Source organism: Euprymna scolopes, chromosome 4 (genome assembly GCF_053919585.1).
Source record: "Euprymna scolopes isolate OS-2025 chromosome 4, ASM5391958v1, whole genome shotgun sequence".
In the NCBI taxonomy this organism is placed as follows: Eukaryota; Metazoa; Mollusca; class Cephalopoda; order Sepiida; family Sepiolidae; genus Euprymna; species Euprymna scolopes.
The window spans coordinates 45,618,290-45,635,204 of NC_136485.1; the positions used below are offsets into that span (position 1 = coordinate 45,618,290).

Sequence of the window (16,915 nt, forward strand, 5' to 3'; positions counted from 1 at the left end):
TGTTCTCTGTCAGTGGAGGAGAAATCCTGCCCGACTTAGACAATTTTTATTTTTGTTCCTTTTCTCCACGTTAAAAAACGACCCTGGTGTCTAACTCTGTCCCGTGGGGAGACATTGTAAAAAGAACGATGTAAAACGAGCAGGAACAAAGAAACGTAACCTAAAACCGTAACGTAACACGTAACCGAGATTGAACTCACTACACGAGCTTGTAGTGTAATTCCAATCTTGTCCTTAGCTGAATAATTGATACTTCACCAGGGCTATCAAGAGTATTTTTTTTATCGTGACGCTAGATGGGTTATCTACCACGGCTTAAGAGACGCCCATCTACCCTGGAGAGAAGGATAGACCGCGCCAGTTACTTAACCTGGTATTTTACCTCACTGTACATACAGCACCTCGCGTTCCCAAATGGGCACCCATCTTTTACAAGCTAGATTCAACGTTGCTTAAATTCGGTGATGTGACGAGAACTGGTGTGTCCACGTGATTATGCCGTATACAAACAAGAGATTAAGTCAGAGAGTTCTGAAGAATAAATTCCATAATAGTACTTATAGATTAAAAAAAGGAGCAAAATCACGTCTATGGAGGAAAGGTTACATAGATTAAGAAAATGTGGGAACAATTGAATTACATATGCATTTATACATCTTTTAACAACAATACTGCATACATAGTTTGATAGAAAGACGTAAAGATAGAGAATGACCTCAGGTGTGTGAAAGTGTTTGGAGTGATAGAGAGAATCAACTTTACGAAAAATAGAAACATAAAAATATGTAAACAGATTATTTTCTCAATTATTCATGTCCACAATACACTAAAATCACATTTAAATTTAAATTTGTATGAATTTCATAAACTTTTCGTCATGAGGTTTAGAAAAAACGTTATATTGTGACCACAGTAATCAAACGAAATGTGTTTGTATATCTTCTCTGCTTTTAAATAGATCAAATATTGGTTCGAAGTTACAATATAACCACTCAATTACATAAAAGATTGTTGTCTACGTGTATTCCTCAGTAATAATTACGATGTAAAACAAAATTGGGATTTGTTTCACACAAATTAAAACAAGAAGAATAAAATTTCGTTTCGAATGAATATATGAAGTGAAAAATGTTTCGTTCTCTTTAGTATTCTATTAAATCTATGTATATTTTATCTGCATGCATATATATTAATTATGTATTTTTTTTGCTGTGTTTTTTTTTCTTTAATACAATATAAAAACAATTGGTAAATCTAGTCTAGAGCAGCACTCCGCGATTAACCGTAGTCATGAGCCGCCATTAATTATTTAAGGTTTGTGTTTGAACACATCACAATATGAGTGACCCGTCTTATTCATCAGGTTTTGCGTTTTCTTAAGCAACTATTAACATTTTGGTCGCTTGACAATGTGTTCGACGCTGATACAAATTATGTTTTATTCCGCTAAAGGCAATCCTGAAATTAATGTACTGATCTACAACCGGAAAAAGAGAGCAAATTGTCCTGTTTCTTTTTAAATCGCTGGATTTAGAGTGAGAATTATATTTTTTCTTCTGGCGTACCCTTTTTTTGTTAGACAAGAACCCAAGTTCTTATATATCCAGTAAATAAAACGTTGTTTAGTAGATCGTTATTTTTTGCATTTTTTGTTGAATTTCTATACACCAAACATGGATATAAATATCACTAAAACATCCGCTGGTCATAAGCTTCATTTCGGTACCTTACTTGCCTGGGTGAGTTGTCGGTAGGCTGAGATAAACCGTGTCGCACACGCACACACACACACACACACGCACAGTAAATCGAACTTACTAAGGAAGATAATAACTTCCGGTGAATACCGGAAAATATCCAGTAAATAAAACGTTGTTCAGTAAATCGTTATTCTTTTTCGATTTTTGCATTTTTTTGCATTTCCATGCACCAAACATAGATATAAATATCACTAAAACATCCGCTGGGTCATAAGCTTCATTTTGGAACCTTACTTGCCTGGGTGGATTGCCTGCAGGCTGAGATAAACCGCGTTACCCAGACAGACAGACATTAGGAAAATTTATAATAAGATTTGGCCACTCAGAATTTTATGTTTCCTTGAGATAAATAAATACTGAGAGTAAACAACCTGAAAAAGACATGTTCATAGATTTTCTGCGCAATAACCCTTTCGAGTGTGTCGTTATCTCTGTGATCAAACCCAGATATCTAGGATTTCTAGTCAAAGGTGCAGATATTCTGGTACTAGTGCACTTATTGATCCGTGCCGAAATAATAACGTTATTATTTAAAAAGCCATTCTTACCATGGAGAGGGGAGGGTGTTTTTTTTTTACCTAGTCTGTACTTTAACCTTACAATTGAATAAAAAAACATATCATAAAACTTTAATTAAACTTGGAAATACGATTTAAAAAATAGCGCGGATCAGTAAGTGCATTAGCACCGATATTCTAAGAGAAACGTAGAGCCGTGACATTAGTGTATGACAGTCTGTTGGATCTCTCTATCAGAGAGAAATTGACCCTGAACTATAGGAATTGTGTTTTAGTTTGATCGTATGGAGATTTCTAATTTTATAAGTCTGATATTTCGAAAAGAAAAGACGATAGCATTGTAACCTCCAATAACTGTTTTAAAATTAGAATTTTTGTCTTATTTGGAGGAAGGATTATTCTTAATAAAATATTACTTGATGCTCTGAAGATGAAAAATATTTATACTCTAACCTAATTTTAATAACCTGTTAAGTAACAAAATCCCACCCTTTCACTGTAGAGGTTCTTCGATGCCGGAAAAGTTTCTACTTTGATTTTTTAAAAATAATTTTAACTGACTAAAGACCCATAAAAGAGCGGTTCGTAAAAAAAAATCAATCATTTGAGGCCTCTAGCGCTGCCATGTGACTTTTAGTTTTGGAGGAGATAGACTTTGAGAATATGGAGACAGACAGACCAACAAACAGACAGACAAACACACATATAGCTGTTTATATATTAGATTAGGAACAAAACAATCTCGTTTTATACATTTTATTCATTTCATAATAGTTTTTTTGTGTTTCTTTTGTCTCCTTGTAATCCGATACAGTCTGTATAATAGTTTCTAGTGTTTAAAATCGGTTTGATATTTTCTGTATTTTTTCTATCGCGGTCCGATCACAGTTTTATTGTTGTTCTCCAATCTGACCAGGATTTCCCTTCTTGGTTTCCATTTTCCTAACCTACGGTCAGGACGACGTCTTGAGATCCCTCGTTCTACAAATATAAGGAAATAAGTGATTTTTGTTGGAAAATGTTCGAAATGTGATGAAGAGATACAAATGAAAATACAGAGATGGCCAGGAAGATGGACATAATTCGTATGTTTTTTAGATAAAAATCGATTATTCGTATTATTTAGATTATTCAGACGACTGATCTAATCTGAAATGTTATTTTCCCAACGTTTCGATAGATATAACCTCTTCACGGAAATTTGATCGAAACCTTAATTTAATTTACAAGGATAGCATGCTCTCGTTCCGTGAGCCATGACTTGGTAGAAGTATTAAGTAATTCGCAATTGTGTTTTGAGTGTCGCCGGCAATGGGGATTGAAATTTCAACCCCTAGAACACAGTAATTTACAAATGCATTTTGCCAAGTTGCACGTGCCGTAGTTGATAACGTATTTGTTAAAATTTACTAGTTATTACGTTAGATTTCTACTAGTTTATGGCTAACGGAATGAGACAATACTAGTGAAATAAATAAAATTCCTAGGCTCGATAGAAAGATCCCGAATTCGACCAGATAAATCTGAAGAAAATCGGAGGTTGTATCGATCGAAAGGTTGTAAGAAAATGTCGGAAGTTTCATTTGTTGCAAAGTAGGGACGCATAACGGGAACCGGACGACTAATAACGGGTTACACAACGACGACGACCCGGTTACTTGGGGAAGTTCCCATTTCACAAATGCTTTAACGTTAAAGCATTTGTTGAAACTGCCTCCGTGGTACTAGTTTACAAGAGTTCTGGCGAAAGAACTGACCCATTAAATTATCACTCCATTAGCTACCTCCCTCTTTTCGCTAAGATATTTGAGTCCATAATTAATCAGGCTCTAGTCCACCACCTTACATTTGCTAAACTTCTGTTCGACTAACAATATGGATTTAGGCAAGACCGCTCTACGGCAGATATTCTAACTGTAATCTCTGAACGTATATATCATGCACTGGATAAAGCGGAGAAAGTAGGACAGTAGTCCTAGATATATCTAAGACTTTTGACAGGGTATGGCACGAGAATCTTCTCATGAAAATCAGATCGTATTTATTACTGGACGAATACTTACTATAATAAAATCCTACTTAAATGAGAAAAAAATCCAGGTTGTCTTCGATGGTCGCAAGTCAAAACAATATAATATAATGCGGGGGTAAATCAAGGGGTCAATCCTTGGACCTTTATTATTCCTGATATACCTCCCTGATAAACTTGTTTCTGAGATGGGTATATTTGCTGATGACATCATGCTCGTTAACAGGCACGTGTGGAAAACAAATAAGTGCATATCTAAGGCAATGGCGGAAAGTCTCTTGTTGAATGGGGACAAAAATGGATGGTCACATTAAATGCTGCTAAGACTAAGCTTTTTTTTTCTTTAATAATTATAAGAAATCTTCTCGATCACCAATATCTATGGCTAATGATATATTACCTGAAAGTATTAGGTTGTCCGGAAAATAATTGCCATTTCAAGAAGTCTGTTTTGCAATTGGATTTTATCATAGGATTGTTATTATATTTCAGGTTAACAGCAACATGATTATTGATTTATATGTGCTCTTTTATAATTTCTTACTTTTCTTTCAGAAAACGTTTTATGAGCGAATAAGCCCATAATTTGGAATATGAGAAAAGAAGACTTACGATTACTTTTCCTGCATGAGTTTAAGCTTGGTAACAATGCTTCTCAAACAACTGTAAATATCAATAGCATGGGGAGAAGGCATCACAAGTGATAGAACCGTACGAAGGTGGTTTCAAAAATTTCGTAGTGGTGAGAGCCTTAAAGATGAAGAAAGTAGAGGAAGGTAATCTAATCTTGACAATGAAAATTTGAGAGCCATTGTTGAGCAAAACCCACGGCAAAGTGTCAGGGAAATGTCTCGGAAACTTGGTGTCAGCAGTTCAACAGTGTCGGATCATCTGAAGCAAATTGGCAAGGTGAAAAAGCTCGACAAATGGGTCCCACATGAGCTCAATGAAAACCAACAAGCTCGACGTTTTGAAGTGTGTTCGATGCTCTTTTTGCGAAACATTAATGATCCATTTCTTGACCGAATAGTCACCTGTGACGAAAAGTGGATCCTTTATGATAGTCGGAAACGATCAGGTCAATGGCTTGATTGTGATGAACCACCCAAACATTTTCCAAAGCCAAAGTTTCACCAACAGAAGATTATGCTGTTTGGTGGTGTTCAATTGGTGTTATTCATTACAACTTTCTGGATGCTAATCAGAGCATCACGACAGAGGTTTACTACAATCAAACAGAAGAAGAACTGCCTCATCATTTACAAAAATTGAGACCTGCATTAGTGAATAGGCGTGGTCCAATCCTGCTCCACGATAATGCGCGGCATCATGTTGCGAGAATAACACTGCAGAGACTCACAGACTTGGGATACGAAACTTTACCACATCCTCCTTATTCTCCAGATCTTTCACCCACGGACTACCATTTTTTCAAGCATTTAGCCGCTTTTTTAAGCACCAAAACTTTCAGATCTAATGCAGAGGTTGAATCTTTTTTCAAAGATTTCTTAGCATCTAAACCAAAGAATTTTTATCAACGAGGCATAAATGATCTAGTTGATAGATGGCAAAAATGCATGGCTGTTCAAGAATCATACTTTGACTAATTTCAATGCCTAGTGTCACCTTTTTGATTAATAAATCCCTTTTCTCTAAAATTGGCCATTATTTTCTGGACAACCTAATACTTCGTTCAAACTTCAAAACAGCGAGGGCATTGCCGTGGCTTCTGCGCGAGAGGTGGGCTCTCTTTACCGTGCTAGAAAGTTACTTACGCCTGAAAGCATCCTGTACCTTTACAACGCTACAACTCTATTATGCATAGAGTATTGTTTTCGCATCTGGACTGGTGCATCTGCTAATAGTCTCTCATCCTTGGATGAGGATCAAAAGAGAGTCGTCAATCTAAAAGGTACCGAACTGTCAACTAAACCAGCTTCTCCCCCCATTCCTCTGCCTGTTTTACAAGTATTTTAATGGTAGGTGCTCCAACGAACCACAAGCCCTTGTGCTCTCTCGATCTAAATCCCTCCGACGGAGTCGACAAGCAGCAAAGTTCCACCCTTATACATTAGAGATCACCAGATGCCAGAACGCCTTATACTCTAATAGTTCCTTTAAGAGAACTGCTAGACTTTGGAATTGTCTTTTGGATTCCTGCTTCAGCGACTGTATTGACATAGAGAAGTTCAAGTGTAATGTAAACGGATATCTTGCTGCTCAACTTCCTACATAATATCTTTGCAATTATGTCCCAAATAGTAGCTGTATACATCAAAGTGGCACTGTGCCTAGTCTGGGGTGAAAATGCAATATATATATTAAGTCTTTTATACCTGACCTATTTCACACCTTGATTACAACCTCTCCAGAGCTCTCCTTTGTGTGCGTTAGGGAACAATTTTCTACGCATTTGTATTTTCACGAAACCCATTCTCTATGCCTTTATTTCCCGATAAACTTATTTTCTATTGTCTTTCTTCATGCTTCTTTTTTCTCTATTCCCGCCTTCAAAATAGTTAAGGGGGCGTCGATAGTATGACAACTATACAAAATATTTTTTGAGAAAATAGAAATAATAAAAGAAGGAAATATAAAATCTACTTACTAAATCTACATTTTACTCTCTTACCGTCGCTGCCGTAACAAAAGCCTTTGCATCCATTATTGCACATTGTTCTAGAGAAAAACAGAAAAAACAGCCATGCTTAAAAGAACAACAGAATTTAAAAGGCAAAATAAAGCCTGAAAATCAATAGAAAAGTCTATTTAAAAATGAAACGAAACAGTTCAAGAAAATGTGATTTTAAATGAAGAATGACAAACCATTGGAAACGGTATTTAAAATCGACGCGTGACAGACCACCGAGAATGTCATTTAAATTGAAGTTCGTAAAAACCAACGGAAATGTTCCTTTTTTAAAGCTGAAGCGTGAACGACGGAGAAAATGTATTTTCCAATAGAAATGTGACGGGCCAGAAACAATGCTAGTTCAACAAGATGTTTAATAGAGAATGTAAATACTTTTTAAAATTAAGCTGTAAGCAACCAAATAAAGTGCTGTTTCAATTTCAAGCATGGCAGGCTAATGAAAATGCTTTCAAATATATTTTAAAATTAAAGCATGGCCGACTGATAGAGATGATAGGATTTACATAAAATTAAGTACATTTTATGTTTCCTTTTACAGCAGTTCCGAGGTAGTGTTGGACGACCTTTGATCAAAAAGAAATATACTTATCAGAAAATCACAAGTAATATATTTTAAAAGAATATACATCTATCTGTGTGTGTGTGTATGTCTCTCTCTCTTTCTCTCTCTCTCTCTCTCTATATATATATATATATATATATACAAATATATTTATATATATACATATCTTTATATACATTTTACTCTCCACCTTTCCCTCTCTACCCCCTCTCTCTCTCTTTCTCTCTCTCTCTCTCTCTCTCTCTATATATATATATATATATATATATATTAAGAGTTGTGTTGGGAGGCTATGACAATGCAGTCTTGTTGATAATGCAGTCTTGTAGAATAATGACAGTATTGGAACTGATATATCTATATCTATATCTATATCTATATCTATCTATCTATCTATCAATATATATATATATATATATATATTTATAATTTATATTTATATACCGTACCTAAACCTGCTCATTAACTTTCCAAAGAAAAGACAAAATATTTACACAAATCCGAATAGTAGTTGCATCGCAAGTGTCACGTTGCGTTGCAACTACTATTTTCTCTCTTTTTTTTTTAATTTAGATTCATGTAATCATGACCAAATTCCCTTTTTTCATAGAAGTTTATTATCAGATACAAATAGGAGATAGTGACAAAACAAGAGGAGAGCAGAATCTACTGCGCATCTATGCACGAATACTCAAATATGTGTAGACTTTGAAAGACATACATATATGTCTATTATAATATTCATGTATGGTTATACACACATATAAAGATATAACTTGAATGTTTATGAGGTACCATTTTTGTGTGTAGATTATTCAAGGACCTTGACATGATAATAATTTTTATTTGAAGTAAATCTACCGTATATTAAAATGAACACTTTGTTCTGTCTCCGCAAGCTCTCCAGCAAATCCAACTGGTTGCGAACGGGCACACTTTTTTTTCTAATAATGAGCAGCCTTTTATAAAAATAATAAGCCGCAAACAATGATGAACTCATAAAAATATGAATAAACGCAAAAATACATGTTGCCAGACCCATGCGTAGGATAAAAAAGGTCCTTCAACAGGTTAACTTTCACATTACTGAAAGTGACACTTCAATTATGACAGAGGTCAACCAGGGCCAAACATTAGATCTTGATAATAGTGGTCCTGACCTTCTATAGAGGTGATTTTTAGCAACAAAGATAAAAAAAAAACATGAAAAACAAAAGGCTTTAAAACCCTGCCATTGTCTATAGTGCAACAGAAGCTACCCCTGCTTTGCTACCAATACTTAACATTTTAATAGTGGGGCAAGAAACAGATATTCTAACTGTAATCTGTGAGCGTATACATAACTGACCTCTTAATATATAGGTATGCATTATTACACGGGCGAACAGCACTGGTTTATCTATCAATGCAGAACAGCAACAATGCCTTTACCAGATGTATGTCTCTCTATTTAAAATACATTTTGTCAGCAATTGCAATTTTCACCAAGTGTATATTGTTGTCTGCATTTATGTATTTTACTTACATGCAAACTGGATTGAGAACATTTTTACACGGCGGGACAGCACACGCGATGCTTGGACATGGTTTATCTGAAACAAAAAAAGAATATTGATTGCAGCCTGCTCAATATTTCCTCTCTATTCTAGAAACGGTTCAAAATCTAGAGGTAGTGCGAGATATTTCCGGTCTTTCGCGTAATGCTAACATTTCAAAAAGTCAATTTCATCCTTAAACGCGTAGATTGATTTCATGATTGTTTTTCTCGCTTAGACTGGAGTAAACAAAAAAGAGTTGCCAACCTAATAGGCCCCGCACTAGCAACCAAGCTCTAATCTCTGTCTCATCGCCGAAATGTGACATCTCAGTATTTTGATGGAATTTGCTCATACAAATTCAAAGCACTTGTTCCCCTCGACGTAAATATCTTCGACTAACCCGACAAGCAACAAAATCCCACCCTTACATTGTATAAGATTCCTAAATGCCTGAAAGCCTTTTACTCAAAGTTTATTTCCTCGAACTGCTAGATTTTGGAATTCCCTCCCGTGTCTCTGCTTCCCTAATTGTATTGAATTGCAGAAGTTCAACTGCAATATGAACAAACCTCTCGCTGCTCAACTTCATACCTGTAATTTTGTCAACTCCACTCTTATGATTTTGCTCCCAACTAGTAGCCCATTACGTCAAAGTAGCCTTGTTTGGAGTGAAATAACTGTAATACAAAAAGTTAAACATGCTTTACGGACAAGGTTTTATTTACAGTTTTGAGCGATTGAATGCAGTGCGTGAATCGGGGTGAAATGACGTCAACTGACGAACGCTGCCATCGCCGAAGATGTAGATGTGAACCTTAGCGTTTTAAGCGTGAGTTCCTGTGATGGTGTCATGCACCCAACCAATGTATCAGGTTGACAAGTAAATTTTTTCGGTTTTTAACTTTAAAATTCAGATAGCAAATAGTTCGGCTTAAACAGAATGTGATGAAGTCGCTGAAAGCATTTTTGACTTCATTAGATTTTTTAAGCATTTTTCACGCAGAAAGTTGTCGATATGCTTAAAACAGTGATACTCTGTAGATGAGAGGTTTGTTAAGTATAGCGGACGAGGCGGAGTTTCGTAGATCATTCAGTTCAACTTCTGCATGGTTGATTTAGCAACGTGCAGTCGGGCATTGTCGTAAAGGAGAATTGGGCCTTTTCTGTTGACATATTATGGGTGTTATTGTCGAAGTTTCTGATGCATTTTATCTTTGTTGACAGTACTTCTTCGCCGCAATGGTTTCGAATGCATTAAAAAAAACTGTAATCGGTGAAACCGCTCGCAGACCAGCAAACAGTCAGAATGATCTTCTTTTGGTGTAACTCTGGATTCGGGACGTGTCGAGAAGCTTTGCCAGCGTCTAATCACTGAACCGAGCGTCGTCAGTTCTCGTAAAGAACCCACTTTTCCTCGCAAGTAACAACCTGGTCGAGAAACGGGTCGTTCTTGTTAGGTAAAATAATGGAAGATGACGCTTCATAACGTGTTTTTATGGTTGTCGTTCAATTCGCGAGGCACTCATTTATCAAGTTCTTTTAACCTTCAAATGTCTCTGAAGTTGTTGGAAATCGTAGTCTAGGTTACGTCTAATTCAAAAGCAAGCTCCCGGACAGCTAATAGAATGTGTAAAACTGTTTTATTTTTCTTATTTCTGTTTTGAGTTTGATTTTATATATATATATATATATATATATATATATATATATATATATATATATATATATATATATATGTGTGTGTGTGTGTGTGTGTGTGTGTGTGTGTGTGTGTACGTTTTATTTTTTATTACCGTATCTTTCTGTTAAGTTACATTATTGTTTCAGCTACCCGGCCGTTTTTTTGGCCGTCCGTAGCTTCCTAAGACTTTTACAGATATATATATATATCGCGCCCTCTCGGCAGTTGCCAAAGTGAGAAAGGACGACACAGCCAGAAGAGAAGCTAAAGAAGAATACCACAGAAAACAGCGTTATCGACCAGGGAAGCGCATGGGTGGTAAACGGACAGCATAATACACAGTTCGCTGCACCTTGTCATAACAAATGTTCATACGCAATTTCAGTAGTTTCAGCGAAAAAGTAGAACTGAGAGACAGACAACTAACGGAAATATATCTTAAATAAATATACTAATTTATGTTGATTTACTATAAAGAAATTTGCAGATATTGTTCGCGATTATAATAAATGGATTTCATAAAAAAATGTTATCTGCACTTACACGATTTTTGGCAAATCACCGATAAAACAAAGAATGCGGCAAGAATGGCTATTTTAAACATTGCGCGTCTTGGAGGTTAGCTGCAAGGCAAAATGAAACAAGAAAACATTAAATAGACAATATTTTTCAAAACAGAATATGTGTCAAGAGATAACAATTGATATTTCAGATTAAATTTGTGAGAAACGACCAAATAAATGGATGCGCTGTTATTTTAAGCGTAAGCGTGACAGACTAATAAAACTACACATTAAAAATTCCATGTTTCAACGCCGCAATATTGCATCCCTGTGCCTGTTTTAAAAGCACTTTAATGGACTGTACTCCGACAACTCAAGACATGTGCCCCCTCAACATACATACCTCGACTAACCCGTCAAGCAGCAAAATATATAATGAAATTAATATATATGTGTGATGACGTCTAGTGTGCGTGTTTGTAACGTATAAATACCTTCAGCAAACACTTCAACAAACGCAGACAAAGCTGCAATGAAGATTCCCCTACAAAGAACAACTATCAAGTCTTGGTTTATATTTTCATGCAATCTTTATTTTTAGATGCCCCCCTCCGTTTGAAAATTGCACGCTTTCCTTGTTTCTACATTTGTGCTATCTTTCACTCTGATAGCTTCGCAGTTGTACAGAAGCCATTTCAACTCGCTGACTCTCCTCACCAGTTCAACTCGACTGTTCCACCTAAACTAACACTCTTTCCAGTCCCAGGAAACTGTCCCACATCAGCAATTCGTGTTTGTTCATACGAATGAGGAAGGGTATCCATTTCCAATGACAACTGGCTAATAGTTTCCAACGATAATTGACTGCGTGTATATATAAAACTATATTTGTTTAACTCTCTGACCACGTGACTACTAATTAATGTCACGTAACACAAAAGTAGTCATTCCTCCTTTTATTATTGTTAGTCATGAAAACTAAAATTATTAAGTTTGTTTCTAAATTTCCATTTATACCAATTAAAATTCCTAATAGAGTTTATCTCTGCTTTATCGTTATTTTCAAGGTAAGTGTTCGACTGAGCTCTAATCTATCGTCCACCGTCGTCAAACTTTCACAAGAAACACACTTCTAGCAGAAAACACTATCAATAATTTTCCCCACTCTTTATCTGTGCCTAAACCTAAACGTAGATTCCATGAACAAAGCTTCTTTCTTAGAACTGCACCCATGGAATTGTCTTCTGTTGTCCTGCTTTCCAGCTGACTACAATATGGCTGTCATCAAGTCTAACGTAAACAAGGTTTTGATGGGCTGTTCCATATAAGTTAACAAATTTACCGAATTTCACTTACTAATGATTACTTTATTGTCCAATTGTCTACTGTACACTCTTTAACCCTTATCCTCGAGTGACCTTTTGGCCTGAATAAGTGATGATGCCTTTGAAAAAAAAATACATATTTTAACTGACAAAACGTCTAGATATATATTATTCCTTAATTGGAATTCATATTAATTGATATAAAACGTCTAGACCCCGGAAAAACCATAATAATAATAGTCCATAATAGGTTCCGACGTTTTCCCGGAACCCAAAATATAAAACCAATCCGTCATTGCAAAGGTTTGTACGTGCCTAAAGTCTTCTCTGATAGCTTATTTCATACGACTGCTACACTTTGGGATTCCCTCCTATTTCTTACTTCCCTGATTGAACTCACGTGCAGAAATTTTAAAGTAATGCGAAATGACACATACCTGTTCAACTCCTCACATAGCCCACTGTCCACACGGTCCTAAATAGTGGCTGCTTACGCCCAAGTGGCAATATACTTTGTTTTGTTTAAATGAGCGAACAAATTCGTATTTCCAACATTTAGTCAACGTTAGCGTCGTAAAAACGATGTGAAAAAGTGAACCAAGTAGAACATGTTGACCCAGTCTGTTTTTGACTATGTCAGGATTTCGAATCTCGTCACACGTACGCGCGTCTCTCCTTTGTAGTTTTAAAATGGCGTATTCATCATCTCATGTCCATGTTGAATATCATTAAAAAGAGATATAACACTAACTGCTAACATGGAATTATAATCGTTCAATTACCATTGGAAATGAGTACCTTCCTTATTCGGATAAACAAAGATAAATTTCTGATGTAGGGCAGTTTCCTTGGACTAGTTACTTGACTGAACGTCTTCATCTACGTACGTAAGTTGTAAGGGAGAGAACGCGTGCGCGCGTGCGAGAGAGAGATAGAGAGAGAAGGGGTAGTCAGGTCTAGTCATCAGGTTGGATGCATCTCTGATTTAGAAGTAACCATTTGTACCCTTAAGCAATTTTATTTTTATTCATTTTGTTATTTTTACAGTATATTAATCTTTTATTTAATGCCGATCCAGTAATTTATCAAAAATATGCTTCAATTCCTTTATATATATATATATATATATATATATATATATATATATATATATATATGATGATTGCAACGTCTTGTCAGACGAGTGCCACTCCCTCAGAAATTTAAAATCCATGAGCCCAAATGTCTGAGAGAGTATCTATACAAATATGATGTTACAGAATCTTAGCTTTGTACGACAGCTAAGTCTCTCTCTCGGTTCAAAATGTTGAGATCCAGCAACAAGCAAGAGCAAGATAGCCCGCAACAAATTAAACTGCAGACCAGCTTAATGCGGCTACTGGTCTTCCGCTTTATGGTTTTTTTAATCAGAGATTTGCTTCTCCTAGAAAGGTTGCCTTCACCACGGCTTACGGGAGCCCTCTCTACCCCAAATATAAATATATATATATATATATATATATATATATATATATATATATATATATATATATATAGTTTCCTGTCTAGCCGCACTGATGAGCTGTGAAACAGCGAAACAGTACTCTATGTGGATGACTATAGTGTTCGTCACCTTGAGTTGAGTATATTGAGAAGTGAAACACGAATTACCATTAGCATATAAGCGACGCTCTTTGTGTAAACAAATCGAGCGGAGGTATTTCGGACGATATCAAAACATCGTTAAACTCACTAATCGTTCAAGCAGCCGCCAATAGCGTAATGGTTAGGAGCCTTGACTGCCGTACAAACGGTCGGGTTTCAATGCTGGCTTGAGGTAGTTGCCTGTCTAGCCGCACTGATGAGCTGTGAAACAGTGAAACAGTACTGCATGTGGATGACTATATATATATATATATATATATATTTACATATATACACACACACACATATGTATATATATATACACACACACATATATATATATTCATGGTGCTTGTTTAATTGTTTTGCTTTATGTCATATAAACCGAGATCAAACATTTTTGGCAAAAATCTTTAATCTTGGTTTGAAATAGGCAAATCAGAAAGCAATTACTGGCTATAATTAATATTTTTCTTACAAAAATATATATATTCAAATTGTGCCACTCTGGTAAAACAGAACTAGAATTATTAAATAAATTAAAAAAAACTCCACTTACGTTAGAATCCGTGCCTCTAGATTGAATTATTTGATCCGATAGAAATCCTTTGCTTCTATCGATGCAGTCACTTAAACGCCACCTTTATTATTCCAGCGTTTCTCTTACAATCAATTCCGCGGTGCGCAAGACAAGAGCTATGTTTTAAAAGAAAAGAAAAGAAAGAAAAGTGTTTTACTTCGTTTACTTTTACTACCTCATATAAATTCAATCAATCAACAATGCAAGCTGAAACAATAAAACGGACACACGTAATTCTCACCAATATTAATCAGTGACGTGGTCTTTTACATCTGAAATACAAAAATAGAAATAAGCCCTGCACCCCTACTTTATGTGTGTGTAAAATGGATAAACTCCAAACAATAAAAGTGTAACTGATTTTGTTTCTGAATTTTTGAGATGAGGATTGAGCATTCGTACTATTTGGATTCTTTGGACTACCTTTCTCATCTTGAGTGTATTTTCACAACGTTCGGTCAATATAACCTCCCGCCTTCTTCAGGTATATCTTGACGAACTCGGTAAATCTCTGCCAAATTCGGGGATCTTTATGCAATTTCGAACGGAATCCTGTATTTAATCGACGAGGATAACATGTTCTTGTTCTTTCAGCCAGGACCGGTTCGATGTCCAAAGTAATTCGCAATTACATTTCTTGAGTGTCGCTGTTGAAAGATCGAACCTTCAATCCTCTTGAAGAGTGTTACTTTACAACTGAATATTACTAGGTACTCTGGTCACTGCACTACGTCTTTTTTTTACTTCATTTTTTAAAGAAATTTAACGCTACGTTTAATATCTACGCTATTTCTTTTTATAATAACTAAGAATTATGCATTAATTAAAATATAATATTCATGCCTATTTTATGACCGGGAACGCCGGACAGGTCTGCTTGTTATTCTATACACGTGAGAATGTGTGTGTGAGGACACTTATTTCTGAAGAATCCTAGAGTGGATGAAACGCGGAATATTCAGTGTAGCTTAATCGTCATATACATTTTATAAATTACTAACTAGCTCTACCTACGTATTGAGCACTTTTGAAGTAAATACCTAAAGTTTACGCATAAATCTATACTTTCGTATATTAATTTTATGTGAGTAAATTAAGTAGTTATATTCAACAATCTACAGACGTAAAATTTGGTATATATATGTTATTCAGATATATGGAACACTTTTTAATCGGTTTTCATCTGGAAAGAAATAGCTTCTAAGAGATGAAAACTGAAAAATTGGTACGTGTGAGTTGTCGTTTTTCTCTGTTTGCTGGCTCATGATTGCGCATGCGTGAATGGTTCACATCACAGAAACCTTGTTAAGTATCAGTTGGTTTGATAAAACCTTTTTTTAAAGAGCGTGTCACGCTGACCGAATGATAATTGATAGTGTTTTTAGGTTGTAGTTTCGATCTCAGCCCGAATACTTTTTCTTTTACTTACGAGAAGTGAACTATATATATAAAAAAAAAAACATAATACTCGCATGGACATGTCTCAGTTTCTTTCTTTCTTTTTTTACTTTATTTTTTAAAGGAATTTGAAGTTACGTTCAATACCAACGGTATTTCTGTTTAAAATAAAGCCGAATGCTACACTAATTGAACTATAATATTCATGCGTATTTTATGACTGGGCAATACCGGGTGGCCTGCTAGTATAATAAAAAAGTGACTGTTACCAATAGTGACAAAGCAGCATTGACCGCGATTTCATAATTTGTGATTGTAAGTAGTTGTTTTATTATATATTAGCAATGGGCGTCCGGCCTTGCTGGTCGTACAATATGCGTGAATATACTTTAATTCACGCAGATTTCGTATTTATTATTACAGGGCCAATTCTTTATTGAATATTATATTGTACCTAATATATAATACCTGTTTCAAAAGATTAAAAAAAATGATTTGGGTGCCATCTGCTGGAATCAAAGTCAAAACATTCAACCGCGTTCCCTACCGTTTAACCTATCGTCAAATAGGTAAGAAAGATATAAAATGAAACAGGTTCAATCTGTGAATAAATTTGCATATGCGCAAAAGTAATAGAAATAAGTCGCCAAGTTGTAATAAACATTTTGCATTTCAATTTGCCGTCATATTTATGTACGCATTATTCATCCATCCAAACAAAGATTTTACTCGTTATAACCACACA

At 35.5% G+C, this 16,915-nt stretch overlaps 1 protein-coding gene across 1 annotated transcript; it reads right to left on the reverse strand.

Moving 5' to 3' along the window:
* Positions 1-3,018: 3,018 nt before the first annotated feature.
* LOC145267198 (uncharacterized) lies at positions 3,019-14,974 on the reverse strand. The gene is made up of 5 exons (XM_080123263.1): positions 14,752-14,974; positions 11,285-11,364; positions 9,048-9,114; positions 6,916-6,986; positions 3,019-3,259 (listed from the first exon to the last, which is right to left on the reverse strand). Exons 2-5 carry the CDS (start codon positions 11,343-11,345, stop codon positions 3,147-3,149), a joined length of 312 nt encoding a protein of 103 aa, XP_079979389.1. The 5' UTR covers positions 11,346-11,364; positions 14,752-14,974; the 3' UTR covers positions 3,019-3,146.
* Positions 14,975-16,915: the final 1,941 nt, after the last annotated feature.